Below are 25,314 nucleotides of genomic sequence, written 5' to 3'. Positions count from 1 at the left end.
AGTTGAAAAAATCGAGATCAGGTATCAAAACACCCACCTACTGGCATTCTCTTGCTAGGTGACGCTAATAGCTAAAATTTATTTAACCTTTAAGGGCTCGGCACACGTAGCTGATTTCAGGAACCGATTTCAGCATCAGTGGACAAACGATAGCGGTAAGAAAAACTTGTGAAAGAAAAATTTATTGCGCGAGATTTTCAAAATAAAAAATAATGGAGACAAATAGTCAACTGGAGTTTATTAATAGTTGCATCATTGATCTCAGCTTAGTTCTCAGTTTAGTTCTCAGCTGAGTAGCAGGGATTTTCACCACAGACATCTCTGGCTGACTATTTATTCGTATCCCAATTTTTTTTTTGTGATGATCATGATGAAAATCGGCGCCGAAAACTAGACAATTTTTCAAGCTCAAATCGACGCCGACTTTTTTTAAAAATTGGCACTGATTTGGAAATCAGTTCCCGAAATGAGCTACATGTGCCCAGCCCTTTAACGCTTCTTTATTGAAACAGATTGCTAATATCCCATGACCGAAGATGACGGTCCATTTCATTTGTATTATTTTTTGGACTTTTACAAGCCTGTTTCCACCATTCCTTCGCTTGGAGGGAGGTGTCGCTTTAGCCTATTCTCATTATCTGTTACTACTGTAACAGGTAGTCTTACTACTCAAGCTGTGATATCAACTGATATTACTGATAAGCAAGGACATATCCAGGGTTTGTGTTCAGGGATGTTAAAGGAACGCATAAAAGTTTTGTCTATATGCATTTTTAATATATTTTTATGAGTCGGACCTAAAATTTGGTGGGAAGGGGAGGATCAAGCCCGGTGCCCCACACGTCGTTTGATACAACCTTGTTTATAGGGCCCCTACTAACTGATGACTACAGTTTTGACTTGGGAATTACCGTTTAAAAATGTTTACAAAACTGATAATATAGGTCAGGCCTTCCTAAACTATGGGTCGCGACCCCAAATGGGGTCGACCCCAAATGGGGTCGCGTAGCGAAATCGTGGGGTCACAAGAGATTTTAAAGTCAAATATTTAAATATTAAAGTCATATATCTATAACTACAGGAAAAGACATATATTATAAAGTTGATGAATTTTTGAAGACTGAAGGTCTGGAATGGAAAAATTGCTGTGGAGTATTCACAGATGGTGCAAGAGCGATGACAAAAAAAAAAAAAAAAAAAAAAAAAAAAAAAAAAAAAATTGGTTTTAAATCATTTTTTCAAGCTACTCATTATGACCATATAACTTTTACTCACTGCCTTATTCACCGAGAGGCCCTTCCAGCAAAAAAAATTAGCACCATAATTGAAAGATATGCTTCGGAATGCCGCTAAGATTATAAATTTGATTAAGAGCCTGCGCTTAACAGTCACTTATTTTCAAATCTTTGCAAGGATATGGATTCCGTCTATACAACTTTATTATTACATGCAGAAGTAAGATGAATTTCAAGAGCTCAAAGTTTAAGAAAATTATTATTATTAAAAGACGGAATTTAAATATTCTTAACCGAACAAAAATGTGAACTTGCTGCTTTTCTTCTAAACGACTTATGGCTATCCAAGCTGTGTTATTTGTCCGATACCTTTGAGAAATTAAATGATCTCAACTTGTCACTTCAAGGAAAAAATTGCGATATATTTAATTCTAATGATAAAATTGAAATTTTTATTAAAAACATTAAAATTTGGAAAGATAGGATAGAAGAAAAATAGTTCGAAATATTTTCCAGTGTCGACAATTTTATAATATTGAGAAATCATTGTAAAACTTGTATTGCAAAAAATATTGTAGATCACTTAAAAGCGCTAGAAACATAGTTCCGTACATATTTTATATTAAATATTGTTTTCAAAAAGGTAGCTTGGATTCAAAATCCGTTTTGTATTGATTTAACTGAGATTGATCACATGCCACTTAATGCTTAAAAGGAATTTGCTGAGCTTTCCAGAGATTCAAACTTAAAACTACAATTTCCAAAAAAGCCCTTGACTGAATTCTGGATCAGAACTAGAACTGAATTTCCCAAAATCGCAGATATGGCATTATATATTCTTCCTACCATTCAACACCACATATTTATGTGAAGTTACTTTTTTGAGCTTTAACACACATCAAACCCCTATATCGTTCATCGCTAAAAAATGTTGAAGAGGTCTTACGTCCAGCAGTGTCAAACATTCCACCATGATTTCATTTGTTATGCAATGAAAAACAGGCACATCCATCTCATTAAAGTTTTTCCTTTCATTTTAATTTAATATCTACCACCCAACGACTGCGTTCTAATATACTCGATTGAACTGAGACGGTCAGAATTCTCTTTTATTTATGGTATTGCAAAAAATGTAATTTTGAGGGAAAAAAAGGCATATAATTTTTGTAAATATAATAAAGACAACTTTTCAACTTTAGTGGAATTTTATATTTTAGATTTCTGTATGTTTTTAAACGAATTCTAAAACTGTATAGTTTCATGTGTATATGTATATTGTTACCTAATAAATAAATCATAAAAAATATTTATTTGTCTTTCAATTGTATTTATATGGGGTCGCCAGGAAACCTTCAATCATAAATAGGGTCGTGAATGAAAAAGTTTAGGAAGCCCTGATATAGGTGACAGGCTTCTTTTCTTCACATTCATTGAAGATTAATTATGAGTGTCAGCTTCTAGAAGGAATGGTTAAAAAGTTTTCAACCCTTATGTGAATGAAGCCTTTTAGCAACCTATGAAAAAAAGATAAATCTTATAAGCATAGCTGTTTTAAATACATTAATAACACAGGGAAATATAGGACTTACATGAAAAAAATCTTGTGACACAAAATTTCATGTTCTCTTTGTTGGCTTAACATTTCTCAAAAAACAGCCAAGCAAAATTAAAAGGGTGGAGCTATTTGACTCGTCAGAAATTGCAGTTCATTACTGTATATATTTATTGCTCAGCATTAATCAACTTGAAACTTGAGCTGGTGCAGTTTTAAAACTGCAGTGTTAGCGCTATTGTTCTCTCCAGAAATAAGGAACAACGGGAATGGCTTATGAAAATGCGTCATAAAAATAAACCAATATAATTTAAGCAAACTGTTTAAAGGGATGCTTAGGACATTTATCTTTTTTTTTCTGTTTTAAGAGTTAAAACAGCTTTTCGTTTAGACCCAGATAGATGCCCAGTAAGCATAATCTTTATTCTAATGTATATTGATACGTCTATGGACAGAATACACCCTGCAATAATACATAACGTAGAGCCGAATTTATGTTAATTTAGCTGATTTCAAATTTTGATGTGAGAATACCTTTATAGTCAATTATGCACATTTTGTCCGTAGGAATCCAAATCGTCTTAAGTTTCTCAAATTAATTTTACCGAAATTTAGAGTCTAGAAATGTAAGACTTTCACCATAGAGTATGGGGAAATGGCGCGAGTGTTGAAAAGATCACCAGCACCATCTACCATTTGGAATTTTGACGAATTTAATGCTTTTGTTTTCGCTGATTGAGGTCAGACATCTAATGAATAATCACTTTCGAGACTGTATTTAAAAGTTATCAAAGAAGAAATTACAAAATTTCTTCTACAAAGATTAGATTGATGATATATTCTAGTAGTCAACAGAAAAATTTAAGACACAAAGCTCCCAAAAATGTTTTTTCTCCTTCATCCCCCATTTTCCCTCCACAACTACCTTAACCTACTCGCCAATCGTGTCCCTAAGGAGAGGCACCAAAGTTTTATCCCTTCTATAATATACATCATAATAAATGGTAATGGTAGAAAATTCCTTCCTGAAATAGATATCTATATCTCCCTTTGACTGTCCTTTTCCTGCTCTTTCTTTGTTCTTACACTTATTTTTTCTTCTTTTTCTCTGTTTTTTTGTTCTTTTCTTGTTTTCCTTTTTTTTCTTATTATCTTTTTTTGGCGGGAAATCAGTTTTGTTCTAACAGTCCTGTTGACATTATGAAAAATGCATGAATGTTTAGCGGCCAGTTATATGTTAAAGCTGCAAGATTCAATTCGAATTGCAGTTTTGATGTTGACACAATAAATAGAATCTTGTCACTGTCGTTTTCTTGTCACTTGTTATTCCTTTCAGACACATAATAAGAATTAATCTTGTATCTTCTGTTTTCATTTTTATATGGTTTGAAGTGAAACGCCACTTTGGCACATATGCCAAAGCCTGTATTATATATACAATATGTATAGATAAAACATATATATTATATATATATATATATATATATATATATATATATATATATATATATATATATATATATATATATATATGTATATATATATATAATATATATATTGGTGCTCTCCTAAAATAATGAGTTTGATATCAGGATTAACACGAGATATCAGTTTTTTTTATTGTTATTATTAAAAACAAAGTAGAAAGGAAAAATCTTACCAATTCCCATCAAAGTGACGTAATGCATTTGCGATGTATGGAGTAATCTACTCGTAAGGGGTGAAGGGTGAACTTCTGCCCTAGTAAAGCAAGGTCCATTAACGATGTTGTCCTAGCGAGCGAGTAACATATGCGAAGGTTCAAGTCCTGGACTGCCGCTGTGGCAATTAACTCTCTTGCCTGAGCCAAGTGTTGGCCACCAAAGTAGTTCTTTAACTTTGTGATATTGCTGAGAAATGCTAGAAGTCAGTTGTTTGTTTTTTCTTTTCTTTTTTTTAACCTGCAAAGACTAACTCGAGTTTCTTCTCTAGTTTTCGTTGTTCATTAGGGTAGTCTAGTATGTAATCTCGCTACGGAGGTTTCCACTCTTGTGATTTTGCATTAGGTTAAAGCTTGCTAAACTTCCTCTCTAAGAATCTTCATTAAAATGTTCTTCATTCCAAATTGTCCACTTATGCCCTTATTATAAATTGCCCTTATGTGAAGGAACTTAGACTAGAAAACCTGGATTTTGTCAGGTTTTCTAATTGTGTTTTTGTCCAGGTTCGTCGTGACTGGTTCGTTTATGCAATACTTTCTGCCCTTCCATGGGTTGGTCGTGAACTTTTTGAAAAGAAGGAAAGAGACTTGGATCGTTTGAAAGAGACTATTGAATCATACATATCTAGAAGAGTTAAAGACCACCTTGTAAGTCTTCGCGTATGGACTGGTCAGACTCTCCATCCTCAAGAAGAGGTAATTCTGCGCTTTTCATTATCTAGTATCTTTGTTTTATTTCCTTTATTATTTATTCTAGATATGTTATCTAGATCATACACATATCTGAAAGAGTTAACAATCATCTTGTAAGTTTTCGTGTCTGGAGTGGCCAGGCTCCATCTTCAAGTAGAGGTAAATGGGTACTTTTTGTTATCTAGAAGTAATTTTGGTTTGTTTTTACTCACTTTTACTTTAGTATTTTATTATCTAGAAGTTCAGTTAGTTCTATTCCAGATGGATATTATCTAGATCATATGCGTATCTAGAAGAGTTAAAAATCATCTTGCAAGTCTTGATGTCTGGAGAGGGCATACTTCATTTTCAAGAAAATAAATTCTGTACTTTTTATTATCTAAAAGTTCTTTATTATTTTATTCTATATATGTATATTATCTGGATCATTTCCTATACATATCTAGAAGAGTTAAAAAAAAACCTTGTAAGTCTTCGTTTCTGGACTCTATCATCAAGGTTAGACTCTATCATCAAGAAGAGATAATTCTGTGCTAATTTATTATCTAGAAGTACTTTTATATTATTTTTATTATCTAAAAGTTGTGTACTATTTGATTCTGTTTACTTAAAATGAGCATAAATAAGCTAAAAATGAGCGGAGATAAAGTCAAATAATCTTCCAAGCGTAAAACTACCACAAATAAATGAAACTCTAAACGAACAGAAATAAGCACTTTATTAAAAACAAAATATGTTTTAAATGTTAAATTTTTTTGCTTTCACAAATAAAATATTGTCGAAATTTTAAGGAACAAATATCAGTATATGTCAATTAAACTGACAATCCCGGTCAGTTTTTTTGTTTTTTTTTTCAGTAAAGCGCAAATTATGTTCTGGTCTTGAAAAGTCATGGGGGCTATCAACCCTACTCTTATTAATTTTTGCTCGTCTTGAGTTTGTCTTGGCTATTTATTGTAATTTCTATTCGTTTATTTCATTTATTTGTTGATAGTTATTTGTGGTAGTTTTACGCTTGGAAGATTATTTGACTTTATTTCTGCTCATTGGCTTAATGGAGCTCTTTACTTTCGTTGAAAATCCTGTTTTATGGAAAAAGTTTTTGAAATTATTCCCCTTAAAAGAGGAAGGTTTTGTATAGCTGGATAACTCTGTCATTGTATCTCTTTTGTTTTATCCCTCTGTCATTATATCCCGTTGTATCCACAAAAAACCTGTTTTGTGGAAAAAGTTTTTGAAATTAATCCCCTTAAAAGAGGAAGTTTTTTATAGCTGGATAACCCTGTCATTGTATCCCTTTTGTAGTATCTAGAATGTTTGTGGTTTCAAATCACCAAGCTCCGAAATGACTACTGGCAAGAGAAACATATTGTCCGTCCCTATTTGGCTTTTGACACGTTACTCAGTGAAGCTCTGCAACATAGTCTCCCACCTCTCAATCCTCCACGCCATACTGAATCGATGGTGTATCCGATGCCAAAAGTTATTTTCAGGTTAGTTAACTTTTGCTGAGGCTGTATGCAGAGGGCGTGCCCCCCCCCCCTTTCCCCGAAATTTTTGTCTGACCTGTGAAAAATTAGCAAAAATGCACATAAACAAATTGTTGATGCGTTTTGTGAAGATTTTTTTTGTAGCACCCTTAAAAAAAAAAATCTTGGATACTCCCTTGTTTTTTATCATTTTAATTCGCAATATACTTTTGAATTTTTAATATAGGCAACTGCTGAACTAAGTATATTTCCAAGGGCGTATCCAGTTTTTTTTTGCGGTGGGGCTACCAAAAAAAAAACTTCGCAAAATGTAACAAATTTATTTACATGTATTTTGGTTACTTTTGTTCTAGTTTGATATCTTATTTTGGTGGGGGGGGGGGATGTGGTTCAAAACGGGCACTCCCCCTAGGTACGGTCATATATATTTCTATCTTGTTATCTTAATTATTTTTTTTTTTAATTTAATTTCTAGTAAATACAATATCTACTAGGAAATTCAATCAATGATCGATCATTCTATTCGTACTGAAGCTACACATGTAATTTTCTTAATTATTGTAAAATAATTATTAATTATTGCAAACGTGAAACGGTTATTTGGCCGAAGAAGCTCAGCTTGTTGTGGGCTACACAATACAATAAAAACACAGAAAAGACCATAAACAATTCGCTAAATCACATAATACATACAAAATGAAGATAAAGGAGAATATACATTAGAGTACAAAAAAAGAAGAAAGCAAGAATTTTAATAGTTAGGAAGGTTCCTGAAATATTCGAAATTTTCGAAGCAGAGGAGAGAGATATATCATTTGGGATAGAATTCCTGAAAAAAAGTAAATAAAGGAGGGAAAAAGTTTACTGGACCAAAACTAAGGAAAGACCCGCCAGGAAACTGCCTTTGCAGACAGAAACAGAGGGTCATGAGAAGGGATGGAGTTCCATAGTAGAACGATAAATTTCAGACCTCTGAGCTGCTGTTGATGAACGTTTAGGTAAAGTAAATGTTTATACGTTATGTATATACGGATTGTCATATTATGTGTATACGTGGATACACATATATGTTAATGTGTGTACACGTTAAGTTGATGAACGTTATGTATACGGATTGTCTAAAGGGACTGACTGATTATATTCAATCAATCAATCATTTTATTAATACTAAAACAAACTATTACAAACCTAAAGTGGTTACTAGGTCCAAGAAGCTTGGCTTGTAGTGGCCCACACAATACAATACTAAAACACTTGCCTTTTATAAAACACTAAAACGCATATAGTAAGAAACTAGAATAAAACAAGGACATTTAACAGATACGAAGGATTCTGAAAATGATTTAAAAAAAGAGAAGAGATACATATGAATTGGGATAGAATTAAAAAAAAAACGAGGGAGAAAAGAAGAAGAAGAAGAAGAAGACCCGCTGAGAAAGTGCCTTTGCAGAGAGAAATAGAGGGACATCAGCAGGGATGGAGCTCCATAGTAGAATGGTTTGATAAACAGGAGACCTCTGAGCATCTGTTGATGATCGCTGAGGTACAGTAAATCTGCAAGATGAACTACGCAAAGAAGAAGAGTACCTACCTGAGCCTGTCTGTGTGAAAAGCTGCTGTAGAGACGGTGGAAGTATACCTAGAAAAGCAGAATGCGCTAAATCAAAATTAATTTTATCCACAATACGATCCAGCCGAGCGCTTTTGTTATTAATATAAAGATTAGAAGAAGGGTATAGCCGAGGGAGAAAAATAGTAGCCTTCACCGTCCTATTTTAGCTTCTGAAGTCATCACAGAGGAGGTTTGTTAGTACTACCCCAGATAGAGCAACAATAAGAAAGGTAAGGAAAAATGAAAGCATAATAAAGAAAAAGCATAACACCTTGGGGAAAATTAGTTAACCTGGCGTAACATTTAATACTGACGGAAAATAAAGGAACGGGTGTGAGTAATATGGGGTTTAAAAGAAAAAAAAGAATAGTCAAGAAGGACCAAGAAATTTCACCGTAGTAGCTTGCGGTAAAAAATCGGTCCCATAAGTCAGGATGTGTGTCTTCTGGACGTCACACATACGATGAGTTCCTGAAATGTACAATGGCACTCTTCCGGTTGTTAAGAGCCATACCGTTTGACCAGAACTAATCCTTCACTTTATTGAGAAGACTTTGAGCTACGGAAGAGCAGATGGGAGGTCCGCTGCAGCAATGAGAAAGTTACTACCGTCAGCATAAAGAAGAATGTGCACATAGGGATGAAGACCATTAACATATAGGCCTAACTGAAAAAAATATTTAAATGAAGAAAAGAGATAAAGAATTAGGATAGAATCGAAAAAATTTTAAAATCTGAAAAATATATTAAATGAAGAGAAGAGAGACGTACAAATTCGGATGGAATTAGAAAAAAGGGAAAAAAATTACTATACCTGGAAAGACCCGGTGATAAACTGCCTTTGCAGAAAGAGATAGAGGGACATCAGGAGGGATGGAGTTCCATAGTAGAATTGATTGATAAACAGGCCTGCTGTTGATGATCGTTTAGGTAAAATAAATCTGCGATAAGAACTACGTAAAAAAGAAGAGTACCTGCCTGAGCCAGACAGAAAGAAAAACTGCTGCATAGACGGTGGAAGTGTACTTAGAAAAGCATGAATACGCTAAATAAAGGTAACTTTTACCCACAATACGATCCAGCGGAGCTATTCTGGTATCATTATAAAGATCAGAGGAAGGGTAAAAGCGAGGTAGAAGAAAAGTAGCCTTCACTGCCCTATTTTGGGATCTTTGAAGTGAGCAGAGAAGAGATTTATTTGTACTACCCCAGACAGAACAGCAATAAGAAAGGTAAGGAAAAATAAAAGCATAATAAAAAGAAAGCATAACATCTGGGGGAAGAAATGAGTTAACCCTGTATAACATTGAAGATTGGCGGAGGACAAGGGAACGGGTATGAGTTATATGGGGTTTAAAAGAAAGAAAACAGTCAAGATACACACCAAGAAATTTCACTATAGTAGCTAGCGGTATAATATCATTCCCATAAGTCAGGATGATTGGCTCCCTTACGTCTCTCATACGATAAGGGTCCTGAAGTGTATAATGGCACTTTTTTGGCTGTTGAGAGTCATACCATTTGACCAGCACTAATCTTTTACTTTATTAAGAAGACCTTGAGCTAGGAAAGTGGCAGATGGCAGGTTCACTGCAGCAATGAAAAAGTTACTGTCATCAGCAAAAAGAATAGGATGCACAAGGGGATGAAGACCATCAACAAGATGATTAATATAAATTAAAAACAAAAGTGGTCGAAGTACAGAGTCCTGTGGGACACCTTTCAATATAGGCTAAGTAGAGTAACAAGTACCATTAACCGAAACGCACTGAGATCTCCCTGAGAGGTAAGACCTGAAACATTCTAGTGGGACTCCGCTCACTCCAAATAAAGATAGTTTAGATAAAATAATAGAGTGGTCAACCATATCAAATGCCTTTGAAAAGCCAAGAAATACATCTAAAATGCACAACCCCTTGTCCAGATTGACTCACTTGTACAAACTCTGGCATCTGAGAGTGCATGCAAAGGAGAGAAAATGGGAGAGAGCCTACGATACACTACTGTTTCAACAACCTTAGAGATGACGGGAAGAAGAGAAATAGGTCTATAGATTGAAACTAGAGACGAATCACCTTCTTTATACAAAGGTACAATATTAGCAGCTATTAATAAATGAGGGAAAACACCAGAAGAAAAATATACGTTAGTTATATGTGAAACGGGGTTAGATACAAAATGCTGGGGTGGAATGAAAACCGAAGGAATTGTGATGAAATACGAATTGAAGGCGCTCGCTGTAGTTTTTTTTTTACCACAATGGATCTATCAACTTTCTTGTACAGACACGGTGAAGACTGTTTGAGTTTCTTGCGGGAAAGAGCCTTATTAATTACAGTCCAAACTTTGCCCAAATTCCCCTTGCACTCATCAATTCGACGCGAAAAATACAGCTTTTTGGCTGCATATATTGAAGAAGTGAGCACATTTTATATTGTTAATACTTCAGTAGACCATCCTGTGTCTTACTTTTACATGCAACCTTGAACAGAGAAGTCTTCATATGTGTAGCATTGATCTTTCTAAGAGGGAAATGCATTTCCAACAGTTGCTATACGGCACAAAAATAAACTCGTTGTTCATTCTACATCATTAGCTTCAAGAACACTAGACCAATCATTACTCTGAAGACTATATAATCAATTAGAAATTCCTTATCTGTAAAAGTTCTAAAAGAAGACTCAATTCAGCAGACCCAGTTCTTGGGAAACAATTTAGGCAAAAGGTTGACTAGTGGTATGGGGTTCTAAGTGTTTGGTGAACTGGTAGTATGAAAGATGTCATAACAAATTGAATAATTAATGCTTATATAATAAAATATTTTGATCTATTTCCAAGTATTTTATTTTTTTGGTTAATTGATAATATTTTTGTAATTAACTTGTGGCTGTAAATTTTAGTGTAGGTATTTGCTGTGGTAACTGTATTATCAGTTTTTCTTTTAATTAAATGATATGTTTTGATTAATATTTGAAAGTCAAAATATTTTATTTTTATTTATATTATTTCCGATTTTGTACCTTATTCTACATAAGTTAATATTCAATGTTTTACTATAATAGTTTACAATAGTCGAAATTTAAGTTAATAAATATATTTTTTATTGACCACTTGATTACTTTGTTGGATTCGTTGGCTAACACTGTTCTTAATTAAATAATTAATGTATTTTTTACGATTAATTATATAGCAATTTATGAGCTAATTAATATATTTAATATAGCATTTAGTTCATTAGCTGAATGGTTGTATTTTCAAATGAAAAACATCTGAAAAATACCCCCTTCCCTGACAATTTTCCTTCATTTGGGGAATCGAGTCCATTAATCGAAAAACAAGAACAATGCACTGAATCGACTATCACGAACATCGATTTTTTTTAAATTTCATGCTTTCTAGAATAGAGTTAGTCCCAGACTGAATAAATTAGTCCTTTGCCCTGCATGTATATGAATTATCTAATTAATTTGTTTTGATTACATGTGCAAAGAGTTGGAAAAATATGCAAATCTAATTCATTTTAATATGGACCGCCCCCACCCCCGCGGAGAACTCACAGAACTACCCTCCCGGCGGATCATGCCTATACGAATAAACCGCGCCAGATTCATATTGCTAATAAAACATCCACTCCCAATGGTAGTTCTGGCCTCTCTTGCGTCTGGGGTAGCGCCCCGCCCCTCTGTTTCCGAAAAAATAATTTTAAGGTCAAATTAAAAAAAAAAATCATTTATTAAGAAAAATTGCAGTTATCAACAAAATTTTTCATTTATTTAAATCTGACTTTTCTTACTTTAGCCTTGCAAAATTGTTTATCATCTAGTATTAAATTATCGCGTTAGGTTCCTAACGAGAATGTGATGAAGCTATGGGGAAAATGAAAATTTAGGATCCAGTTTGCTTATACTTACTGCCAACTAGGCCTTTACTTTGTTTTGATAAAAATTAAATTTACTAAATGACTATAACCATTAGATTGTTTATTTGACATTTTGCCCCCCTAAAATTTCTGCATTCGGGGCAAGTGTTCTTTCCCCTCAACCCCTAAAACTGTGTCTGCACACTCCCCAACACTATTTCCATGTACAACTCTTCCCCTCATCCATTCCAAAACTTTATTTCTCAAATCCCTTAACCCTTCACACTTCCCCAGAAAATGTAACAAATTTTTCTCCCATTCTCTAGTTCCTCCCATTTCCTCCCAATCTCCAATATCGGACAATTGTAAGGACTGCTCTTGATTATCACCCTTCTCAAATATCTTCTTCTTTTCCCGAGTGTCATAAAATTACCTCTACTAGAAATTCACCAATTAGTATCATCCCTAGGTAACCCAGCTGTAAAATAGGGGCAAGAGTAGGGATATCTTCCCCACACCTACCATAAAATATGAGATAGAAAAATTACTTCTTGGGATACGCACTTTCTCCTTAATACGGCAGCACGCTACCATTACGGTTAGAACAGTTTAGGTTTGGGTTATCAGCTATGATGCCCGTTATGCGATGCACACAAAAACGAATTACCGGGATATATAGGGATTAGGGATGTATAGGGATTTTTTGCCCTTTACAGGTAAGCAGAATAATAAGCGAATGAGCCAAATGGTTACACCCGCCAAGAATGGGTTTAGCTTAAATATTTTGAATTGTTTGTTTGTCTACTATAATTAGACTATTTTGCCAGAATAGTTCTAATTCTCGTTAGCAAAAATCCTGGATATGCTCTTGCTTCCCGGGGGAAATTTCCTTTTTTTCTTGTTATTCACCTTTTTTCTATGTTATTTTCTGTTCTTTATTATTCTTATTCCTTATTATTTCCTTTATTCACTTTCCTCTTGTTAATATTTTCTTATTTTTCCCTCGAATCACTTTACAAAGATAAAGTCGAAGAATTGTTTAGTACCACATAAAAATTAACACTACAAGGTAAAAAATAAGTTCTGCGATGAGAGCCTTGATCAGCTTCATTTCAGCCTACCTGGCCCACCTCAAGCTATCTTTCTAATATGCTCCTTGCTTCCATCGTCGTAAACCTTCTGTTACATATAGTATATTAAGAGTATATGTGATTTTACTTATTATGAAAAAGCTTTAAAAAATCCATAAGAATTGTCAGGTTAGATTAAAGTGCCAAATTTTGGTCCGAAAGTGTGAAAAGTGTTACAATTCTTAAAAAGTCAGAATGACACCAAAGTTGCCACTTGTCTACTGCAATTTTGCTGTTGTTACTTCGATTTTTTCAGTGAAAATGCCCGAGAAGGTATTTCCGCTGGTAATGCCAAAAATGTGTTACAAAATATTAATATTAAAGGGGACAATTTTCCCCCTTCTCCCCAATTGACACACCTGGTGAATTTTTAGTCTCATTATTTATGTTAAGGACTCAAACTGGTTTATGATTAGACGACAAGAACTAATACCCCATTCACAATAAATCAACTGTGAGGATCGGCATTGATTGAAATACCCCTAATAAGATACCTAAGTTTTTAGTACCAAGATCACATATTCGGCATCAAACATCAAATCCCCATCTCCCCTCGGAAGGCTCCATGGCCAGGAATGGAAGGAGAAACAACTAAAAAGGGAGACAAAAGAAAAAAGAGAAATGAATAAAAACATACACATGCTCTAAAAACGAAAATATCAATCAGCCGCCCAACACTGACTAATCGCCGGAAACCAAACCGGAGCAAAGTGCCATGCGGATCAAACAAAACAGCACACAATTCTAACTTGACCAGAAACATTAACCAAAAGTTTTTTTTTCATTAAAAGAGCATTAGTTTTTGTTCTTTATTAGCCCTTTCAGTCACGAATTTTATTGGAGAGCGTGAAAATTATACAACTACTGTTTTTATAAGTTTTGACACCCCAAGATGATACAGTATTTTGTCTCAGAATTTTACATCTCTCGTTGTGCCTGATTTTGAATGTACTTGGCTTAGGACAAAATGACATCATTTATGTATCCAAATACTCTATCTATAGAAATCAGTGAGAAACCGAGATTACAAAATACGTTTTTATCTTATTTAAGTACATTCTTATATCATTTTACGTTCTTATTTAAGAATGTGAAATTTTACAAAGCAGTTTCTGGCTTCCTCCAGGCATAACAGGACCTTGTATTTGAAGTTTTGTTTTTTTCAGGCCAGTGGGCAAAAGAAGTCACCTTTTATGGCAGAGCAAAATTCTTCGGAATTTTGCCTTCCTCTTTTGGGACGGCCCAGCAACAGAGGGGCAACTGATTTCCTCTTCCTGACGAAGCTGGTCAAAGGGACCGAGCATGGCCTCCCTCGTCGCATGGGCATCACCTCTTTGCTCATAATTAGAGACTCGGCCTTTTCTAGACATAAAGTCAAGAACTCCATAGAGTTCTCGGACTTTTGAGCCTTTTGAAATTCGGTGTATTCAAGCAAGCTTTTAACTACCGCCAAGTCGATCGTGTGGAATACAAGCATCAGTGTCCAATTCCTGGGCCGAATGAAGACTAGATAGTACAAAACCATTTGGTCGAGTTTATTGACTCGGCCCCTAGACTGGTCACACACTGCAATAAATTCTGATTGCCTTACCGGTACCTCAGCCTTGTTGATTCTGCACCATTTCTTCACTTCTCTACCTCCTATTATATTTGAGATAATAATGACTGATCTGCTGATCATCCAATTCACCAGACACAAGTTGCCACTTACTAATTCATAGCAAGATCCTCTACCCCTTTTCTGGAGGGCTGTATCAGAGTTGAGCTTTGCACCATGTACCTTGGGGTACTTTCGTAATTTTATGGTACCTGTACCGTAAAACTCCTTCTTTTCCAGCTCTTGTAGCAGAGGTATTCTTATAAAGAAGCTATAAAAAAAAAAATTCGTATAAGTAAAAAGATGCAAATAACTTGCCAAGGCTAGAACCATACCTGGGTTTAATCCAAGCTCCTTCTGTTCGTTAGTAAGGATACTCTTCTTCCTCTGATAGACATCGAGGATCGGGAATACTCTGTTGCTTTTGCAGAGTATGAAGATTTTATTCCCAATGGGATTGGTGTGCCACTTATATACTGTTTTATGTTGAAGGCTCCAGTGTAAGGAACCATTTGCTCATCAACTAAAATTTATTAGAAGGGGGGATACTCTCAGTATCTTGCAGGACTTAGTCAATTACAGGCCGAACCTTCCACAGCCAATCCGGCCTGTTCAGATCCTTGGAATTTTTGTCGACCAAGTGAAAGAAGCTCCGAATTCGTCAAAATCTGTTGAAATTTAAGGCGTCAGCTATAAGCAACACGTGAGTTTGTCTGCATCAATACATGCGATATCTGGGATACTTGAAGGTACTCATACCAATGTGAATTCCAGTGAATTTGTTTATCTTCGTAGCAGTACTGCTGATGCTCGTTCCTGTTTCTCGGACAGAGTGTAAGTTAGTTTGTTCTCCCGCATATTCACAAAAGTTTGAATCAAAATACTCATTGAAGTATTCCACAGACTCTTCTCGCCCGACTGGCTGTAGACTTACTCCACAATCTAGGACATCTTTTCTAAAGGAAGCGCTTTTCCAGATCAGTCCACGCCCCTATAAATTTGATGCTGCCGTGCCATTGGGTTCAGTATTTTCATCATACACTTTCTGATAAGGTTTCAGCATCATCACTCTGGTTTCGCACGTTTGTTGGTGTCTAATCCTCCTATTTATCATCCAAGTTTGGCAAGTCAGAAAGCTCAGACAAATTGGAATCTATCTCGTTCAACATGTTTATTATATTTGTATACCGGACTCTTCTTATTGGACGCATACCAGATGAACCAGGAAAAAAAGTCGAGAAAGTATATAAAAAGACAGAAAAAACACTAGAAAACGAAGAAAGAAAACAGCAAAACATAACGAGGAAACTGCCAAAAATAACATGACAAAAATCGGCTGAAAAGTGGAGCGCAAGTCACACTGTCCTCAGACAAGGACATCAAATTTTTGAAAAAATCAGTGACCTCTGTTTATAGATTTTATTGCCAAAAATAAGTGCCAATAGATGATTCTGGAAATAAGGAAGAAAAAATTGGTAGTTGTTTACATACTTATTCTCACAGAACTGCAGTAGAACTGGAATAATCCTACCCGGTACGTCCATTTCCTGACACACAGTTAGGGTTCAACTTCAATAAGCCACAACAAATAAAAATTTGATGTGATTTTGATGAAAATTGTAACACTTATGTTTTGAACATCGGTGAGTATGGAGCCTAAATATACGAAGTTGCTCCATGTAACGGGTTTCTGAAAATGGGGCATTTAGAGTATGTCCTCAGGTGAGGGTACAGTGACCGGAAGGGTTAAAAGAGAGACAAAATTCTGTCGTAAAGCATACTCTATTTTTTTCGCAGAAAAATGCATTTAGAAAAGTGTAGTTTCTTCTAACCGACTTCTAGAAGATGAAAATTTCTATTTTGATGAGTTTTTCTCAACTAAAGCTTTATATTTTTTTTAATTACACCTCATTAAATATTGTCAAAACCAAAAGTTATAAAAACCATCAGTCGTTAATTTTGCTCACCTTTCTTTCTGGGTTCACCTTTATTTCCTCCCTCATTTGCTGTTCTTCCTTTCTTACCTCTGTTATTATTATTTGTTTATTCTTTGTTTTTGTTATTTCCTTCTTTTTGTTACTTTGGAGCTCAACTACTTAACCAAGAAGAGAAGGGAATAGCATATGAGTAAATCCGGATATTTCTTAACATGGCAAAAAAATTTAATTTCTGTTTTTTATGAATTGTTGTTTCATATTAATTTTTTTCATTGATTAGATTTAAACAGATCAACTTTAAAAAAGACATTTTTCAAATATAGGCTTTAAAAAACTAAAGAGCGATATTACTACCTAAAACTAGTACTACTAGTAAGTCACAGCAACACCTGGGTGCCTAAGCTCGGCCATGCGCGCCCTCTAACCCAATCTTTTCAAAGGTTCACTCTTTACCCCTTCCGTTTAGTTCTAATGTCCTTTAAATCCCTTCTTATGACGTTTTTCCACATCATTCAAGGACAACCTGCTTTTTTCTTATGCCCGAGATGAACGGCCAAAAAGCGCAATCTTCGGCAATGTGTCATTCTTCATGCGAAGGCTTGGGTATTTGTAGATGGTCTAGTCATTTTAACCTTCCCTCATTATAGTCCTAGGAAGTGGTATCGAATCACATTTTTCGTGGAAGTTTCTGTTTGATGTACAGTCAAACAAGTACCTAAAAAATGTCATTTGGCAATACGTTTTGAAAACATTTTAAAAATCTTCAGTATTTTGAAGCGCCCATGTTTTGAGCCATATTTCGCCACTGTCATGAGTGTGGCTTTAAATATTGTAATTTCTAGTTCGCAGACTTGTCTTCCTATTTTTCCAATTCTTTTAATTTTAAAAAAACACATGTTCGATTTATTTGGCTTTTGAACATTTCTTCACCCTCTTTTCAAACCTTAACCCAAAACGACGAGTAATAAAAGTGACATAAAAAGTGGAGCTTGAAAATAGCAAGTTTACCTATGGATTAAGAAACTTAATTTAAATAAATTAATGATTAATTTAAGTAATGATAAATAAGTAATAATAACAAAAACGCTTCTCATATTATCGTGAATAAATACGTACGTGTAAATAACTAGCAAAAAACTTTTGTAAATTAACAATTCTGTTTCTGTCAGCTAAAATAAAATTGTTAATAACAGTTTGAACAGAGGAAGAAAGTCTGAGATACTAAATTGTATTTTCTACCCCCACCTCCTCGAAAAATCTTCTCATTTATCATAGTCATTGTAGCTTTACAAAAAAAAATGTATAATATTTATAATAATATTCTTCTTATCAAGAATATTCTACATAGATTGTTTTATAAAAACCTTTTTAGGAGACTTTTCATTAGTTTTTTTTTCTTCAGTATAAAATTTTATTTTTTCTACATTTTTTATGTTAGACTCCAGTTTGGTTTATCTGGCTCTTATTTCACTATTTTCATTTTAAAGATATTATAGAAAAGAAAACAACTCTTAGCGCTATATAGAAGAAAGGATTCTCCTGATAATTTTGTATGTATAATAACTATATCATATAACTATTACATTATGTATATATATTGTATTATTCTTTATAAAAGTTTATTTATAACTAATACAATATATATAAAATATTTATTTATAATAATATTAAAATGTTATAATATTGTATAATAAGGTGTGCTTTTTTGTGAATTTCGTCTTAACGGTTAGTTTTTATCCATTTCATTTCAGAATTCTTTTTATTCCGTTGATAATATTCATTTCTGGATTTGTTTTTCATTGCAGAATGTTTGATTACACCGACTGTCCGGAGCTTGGTCCTGTATTACCCGGTGCCCATTCAATTGAAAGATACCTTATTGAAGAGCATTTATCGCAAATTCTGGATCAAAACATTCCAGAGAGGAAAGAATGGTAGGGTATTTATTATTTTCAAATTTAGTTTTCCTTTTTTAAAGTTTCCTATTTTGTTTAGTATTTTACTTATTTTTTAATTCATTTCAATGTTTAATATTGTGTTTATTTTTTAATTTGTTTTTTCATATAATAATTTTTTCGTATATTTATTCTTTATTTTTATACATTATATTTTTTATTTATTTATTATATTTTATTTTATTATTTTTTACGGGAATAATAATTTTTAAAATTTTTGCCGAGATTTTAAGTGAATATACAAAATGCTCTCAAAAATATAGGGCGGGGGGGGGGTGGACTTTTTTTCGATTTATTTATTGAAGATTTATCTCCCTAACATAAAAACTCTTGGACAACCAAGTCTTAGTAGAAAAAATTCATTAAAAATTATTTGTATGATGCTAACTTATTTAAGTTTACTGCCCCTTTGGAGGGTTTTACTTAAAAGTGAGTATATAAGCGTAATGACGACGACAATTTCAAACAAATTATTATAGTTCTATTTCTTCTAGATGTTCTATTTCTTCTTCGTCGACTGTCTCTTCTTCTAATTCACAGCAGGCGGGCTATTCAGTTGGTACTATTTAGCCCTCTTCTTTTTGCTTCACTTTGTGGGCTACAGAGCTACTGTCTTGGTTGCCTCTTATTTGTTAGATATTCTCAGATATCTTTCAGTAGATCTTTTGACTCAAGGAGTTAAAATATAAGATTATAGATATCGATTTCTGTGCTCTGTGTGCAGGTATAGTTGGCTAGGCTCTTGGCTGATAGTGAGATTTTGTGGTGTTTGAAGCATTTTAACAGTTTACACAGCAAGGTATGTTGTGCAGACGTCAGCATATTACATTCAAATAGGCAATGGTCAATTGTTTCATTATTCATATTACAATGCCTGCAAAGAGGGGACAGGGGAATTGAACCACTTGAATTAGAAAGCTTATATGAGAATGCAAGGAAATTTAGTCCATTTGTTCCAGAACGAATTCTATGATAGATTTTAGAAAGATACTTATTGAGAAAGGGGGAAAGGATAGGATTAATCTTATTAAAATTAATATCTGATAGCCTCCATCGGAAAATATCTCTAATTGGGATTGGTCTCCCACTTGGTTGGTCAATATTTATAGCATTTTTAGCTATTTCACCAACCTGATGATTACCACTTATGCCAGAGTTTCTAGGAATATTCTGAAAATAATTTTATATGCAACTTGAAGCAAGATTATCAATAATACTGAGACAGTGATAAGTGTCAGTGTTCAACTTATATTTTGGAGCTGAGGCCAGCAGCTCAAGGCTCGATAAAGAGTCGGAATAGATGATAATATTGTTCGAATTTGCAATCAAAGGTTGGTTTTCCTTAAGGTGTTCTAATGCCATGATTATGGCACTGTCTCTTGTTCTACATGTTTTTTTCTTCTTTTTCTTCTACATGTTCAATCCTGATAAATGGCTGGTTAATAACCCAAGAGTAGAATATGGGAAAATATCGCCTAATAAAGTCCTTATAGTTTATACCACAGTTTCGGCCTCCCAGTTATTTTTTTTCCTTTGTGGTACTACTCATTTGTTGCGGGAAACGCTTTGTAGCACTCTACGTGTGGCCTATTTTCGATAGGCCACACGTAAGCGAAACCTTGCTTACCGCAAGGGTACTGAAACAGTAAATTAGTCGATAGGTCTAACCTTATTGATATATTGTCTTAAGTAAATATAACTTGGTACTTTAGGATGGGGTACGTTCTCTTCCCCCCCTCCCAATGAAATGGTACTATGGTATTTATTCAGGGAATGGGGGATTTCACCGAATCTTCGATATAAAAAAACAACAACAAAAAGAATTAAAAAAATTGAATAAATTTTAACTGTTTTCAAGGTCAAAAACATTGATAGAGCTATCATACAACTTTTTAAAAAATGTAACTTTCAATAAAGCAAAAGCGTGGAAAAAGAGAAACTTATTATCTGACTGGGTTGTTAGCCACTTCTCGTTGCCAACCATATCCCACCCCCTCCCCCTCCGTACTAAGTTGTGGTTACATCTTTCCCTAGGAATAATGAACTTCTGCTAATTATTAAAAAGCAAATATCCTGGTATAACAGAGCTTGTGCTACTTCTCTTATGAAGTACAGAAAAGTCTGTATTGATGAGTTTCATGGAAGCCGATACAGCACAAGTTGTGAACCTGTAAAAATTCTTAGCTACTTTAATTTTTTTTATCCAGCCAGTTCACTCTTTTATCCTTTCGCTATTTTCTCTTTATCCTTTTATTTTTCCTACATAGACAATTTATAGCCAACTAGTTGGATATAATTTCGAGGTTTCTTAGGCAGCGCAAAGCGCTACCTTAGTAATTATTGACGTAGGCACAATTTATTATCTACTGACTTTTTCTTAAAAACAAAAACAAGCAATTTGTATCAGAATTATAGGAAATAACGGGGTTAAAAGTCATGGAACTTCCAGGAACTCAATTTACAGCACAAGTTGTGAACCTACCACCATCCCTTCCTGAAAAAAAAGAAAGAGACTGAATAGAAGTAAGTGTTGGGTGCTTTAATATGGCGCAGTAGGAATTAATGTGCTAGTGGCAGCACCCCTTCCTAAACAAGGAGACTGAATAGATATAAATATTTGGTACTTTAATATGATGTAGTAGGAATTAAGGCGCCACTGGCAGCAGCCCTTGCTAAAAGAAGGAAAGTGAATAGATATAAATATTTGGTACTTTAATATGACGTAGTAGGAATTAAGGTGCCACTGGCAGGAGCCCTTGCTGAAAAAAATTATTTTTTTTTAGAGGGAGGAGTTGAGATTGTAGAGATGAATCGAGTTTAAGTACTTGTGTACTTAAAAGTATAAAATAAAAAACTTAAGTCTACATTAACCCATTTGTGTTTGGACTTAAAACAAATAATAAATAATGCCCCCTCCTTCTTGAGTTCAAAGAGCATGGAAACCGATATGAGTCCCAAATTGGTATTTTGAGAAAAACAGTAAACGCCATCCAACGTTACTTGGTGTATTATAAAAATTTCCTTGCTTTTTAGTTCTACCCTGTACCCTGATAATACAGCTCTACTATTTTTTTAAGCTATTTTCCTTTTTTCATATGTTAGCTGCTTTTACACTCTGTGGTACTACGTGTTCTTAATTCTGGAAGAATTTCTTGTGGAGGGCGGGAAGGGGGGGGGGCATTAAGCAATCTTGTCTATCAGTATTAATGACTAGGTAAAAACAATTGTGGGTAACTTCTGAGAAAGAACAATGGCACTAGTGGTGAAAAATCACCAATGCCATCTACTGTTTGACGTTTCTCGGCAATTTTTACTGTATTATAAGACAAAATTGGTGTAGTTGTTGTATTACCAAAATTAGTTTGCGGCAAAATTAAGCTTTAAAATTAACGACTAAATACAAAAAAAAATATCAGTAACTGAGTGGAAACGAGCGCTAAAAATCTCCATTGCCATCTTGTGATTGGTGGTTCTTCTTATTTTTTTACTGTAATGATGACTCAGATTTACTGTAATTGGCAAAATTAGTGGAGTAAAAAGTGTCTGATCTCAGTTTGTGAAAAAAGGAAATAATTATGAAGGTTGTAAAAAGTGCCAAACGCCAGATGCTGCTTGCTATTTTCTATGCAAGTGCTAGTTCCCACCTTCATAAGTTACCTATGCCCTGTAGACTAGATACTGCCTAAGTTGATAGAACATTCAAAACTATTTCAGCCAGATCACGGTCTCAATCAAGTGAGGTAAGAGTATTAAGTTGGAAATAAGTTTTCGTGCAGATTTTTAAATAACTTACAGCTAAATTAGCTTTCCTATAGTCATCTATACGTACCGTAGTTAAGAAATTCTAAAACACAACAGACACTTTAAATTAAAAAAAAAATTCTTATGACATTAAGTTTCAAGTTCGACATTTCTGAATCTAAATTAATTAACCTAGCTATTAAACTATATAGATTTGTAATTAAATCCATAAATTTTTGTAATTAATTACATCAATTATTTTTTTTTGTATTATAATTTAATGATTTGTTTAAGTTTAAATTTCAAGTAAAACTAGAAGAAAATACCCGCTTAATGGAGGGGCTGCAGTCTGTAGTCATACTAAGCGCCTTCTGCAAACACTAAATTGTAATTTGTTCTTTACGCTATAATCACAAAACATTATACGAACACGAATTATATGAATACGAATCCTAAATTAGAATCATCTAGTGCACATTTTTCCTAAATATTTTGTTTTGATGAACCCCAAACTATATTTTTGCGTTCATAGTGGTGGCTGGAAGGGTGGCTACCCTTTTCTTATATGGGACTGTTTCGGCTGATTTTCACTTTTTTTGTTATAATCGATTTCGCACATAATACTCTCAAGAATTTATTTTTTTTTACCTACATACGAAATTAAAATAAATAAAGTGCAAACTGTGTACAATACCGAATAGCAAAATAGATGTATACAAGTATTGTTCTTTTTACCAGACTGTCTCGCTTTTTTTTTTTTTTTTTTTTTTTTTTTTTTTTTTTTTTTTTTTTTACGATGAGTCTAAGAAATGGAAAAAGAGAAAATAGGGAACTCTGTGTCACTGATCCAACTGCCCCTCCCCCTACCAATTCCAACAAAATCCTCATTTCCCTCACCCCCTCACACACAGACATAAATCAATAAGGAGCCGCCTTTTAAGGGAGGAACGCCATAAGGCTTCCACTCTCGCTCCAGTTCATTGCAAAACGGATAACTGGGTTTTATACGTCTATCAGAGTGTAGTTAGGTTCTTTTATCAGAGTATTAGTGGGGTCTTTTATCAGAGTATAAACTCTGATAAAAGACCCCACTTATACTCTGAGACCCCACTTATTCTCTGATAAAAGACCCCACTTAAACTCTGATAAAAGACCCCAAAGAACACTTTTTCATTTTATTTCTTATGTCTTTCCACAGCTGAGTGACAGTATGGGGTTGATTAGTGACGTTGATTCATTTTGTAATTAAACAATAAATCTTAATTCCGTATTTTAATTGTTTCAAAATGATAACTTTTTCTTGTCAATAATTTTCTTTGTGATTATTCCTTTTTACATTGATCATTCTTTGATAATTCTGATAATTATATTTTACTTTGATCTTTACGGCCACTTATTTTTCCTTTTATAGTTTGTATGTTTTGTCACCTTCTTTCTCTTTTCTTATCTAGTGCTGCTGCTCTGCTTGCCTTCCCTCAGAAATCAAAAGTTCCCCTTGAATACATGATCATTGAGGTGATTCTCGGAGAGCTGTTCAGGTTGCCTACCCCTCAGTACTTAGAAATTGCTTATGGGTCCCTTATGATCGAGTTGTGCAAGTCGCAACCTAGTACTATTCCACAAGTGTTGGCTCAGGCTGTTGAAATCTTGTTTGACCGCATCGACACTATGAACCCATCGTCTTTTGACCGATTCGCCAATTGGTTTTCTTATCACTTGAGTAATTTTCAGTTTAAGTGGTCTTGGTATGATTGGACTCCTTGTCTTGAGATGGAGCAAGATCATCCAAAACCTCGTTTTGTACAAGAAGTGTTGGAGAAGTGTTTGAGGTTGTCGTATTATCAGCGAGTTGTTGACATTGTTCCAAAAGAGAAGAATTTTGAGAAGTTACTGCCCCCTAAGCCAGAGCCTAGATATAAATATACGGAAGACAATAATAATGTTGACCCTGTGGTGGTTATTGCGGCACAGAATTTGATTGCATCTGTGAAAAGGAAAACTACTCCAGAAGAAGCTTTTCTGACGCTTCGAGACTTGCCGAATCCGTTACAAGAAGAAGGTGAACCGGACGCACCTTACAATCCATTGAAGATTGATGTGTTGGTGCAGACACTGCTTTATCTCGGCGCCAAGAGTTTCACCCATGCCTTTCAAGCGTTGGCCAAGTATCATCAGATTTTGAAAGCATTAGGTAGTTACGAAGAGGCGCAGATTTGTATTCTTCGAAGTGTTTACGAGATTTGGCATGATCATCCTCAAATGATGACTGTTCTGGTGGACAAGATGCTCCGCACTGAAATTGTTGAATGTTCAGCTGTTGCTAATTGGCTTTTCTCTCGTGATATGATGCAAGACTTGACTCGAATGTATATCTGGGAAATCTTGGATATGACTATAAGGAAGATGAGCAAGAGAGTGGCGAAGCTGGAGAGGGAATTGGCGGAATCAAAAGAGAAGCTTAAAGCTGCTGCTACGTCTGATGGATCAAGTGATTCAGAAGCTGAGTGTGGTAGAGGAAGGAAGAGGAAACATGGTGTAGATATGCCATCCGAAAAACCAACGGAAGAGCTGATCGAAAGAATGGAAGACAAAGTGGAGCATGCGCAGACTGACCAGAAAAACCTGTTTTTGATTATATTCCAGGTCAGTGGAAATTTAAATAATTATATTAAATTTATTGTGCTTAATGTTTTTGTTCCCTGTGCAATTTTTGGCCGTTTATTTTTCTGCTCTCCTGCAGTTTAGATATTTCCACCGAAGACGACGATTTTGCTATCATTGCAAAAACTGAGATTGGGTTTTATCTTTCTACTG

At 34.5% G+C, this 25,314-nt stretch overlaps 1 protein-coding gene across 2 annotated transcripts in view; it reads left to right on the top strand.

Moving 5' to 3' along the window:
* The window catches only part of Cbp80 (Nuclear cap-binding protein subunit 1), a 63,423-nt gene that overhangs the window by 24,211 nt on the left and 13,898 nt on the right, over positions 1–25,314 (top strand). Inside the window, exons 5-8 of one of the 2 annotated variants that reach the window (XM_089105781.1) lie at positions 4,991–5,182; positions 6,485–6,672; positions 18,610–18,738; positions 23,952–25,143. In XM_089105781.1, the coding sequence (XP_088961907.1) occupies positions 4,991–5,182; positions 6,485–6,672; positions 18,610–18,738; positions 23,952–25,143 (1,701 nt within the window). The remainder of the gene's footprint in view (positions 1–4,990; positions 5,183–6,484; positions 6,673–18,609; positions 18,739–23,951; positions 25,144–25,314) is intronic. The other variant, XM_089105782.1, reaches the window with a different exon arrangement.

The sequence above is a fragment of the Artemia sp. Qi Xiang Cuo genome, chromosome 20, assembly GCF_049724085.1.
Source record: "Artemia sp. Qi Xiang Cuo chromosome 20, ASM4972408v1, whole genome shotgun sequence".
Classification (NCBI taxonomy): domain Eukaryota; kingdom Metazoa; phylum Arthropoda; class Branchiopoda; order Anostraca; family Artemiidae; genus Artemia; species Artemia sp. Qi Xiang Cuo.
The sequence above is the reverse complement of the archived record's forward strand: the minus strand, read 5'-3'. Positions and strand labels throughout refer to the sequence as shown.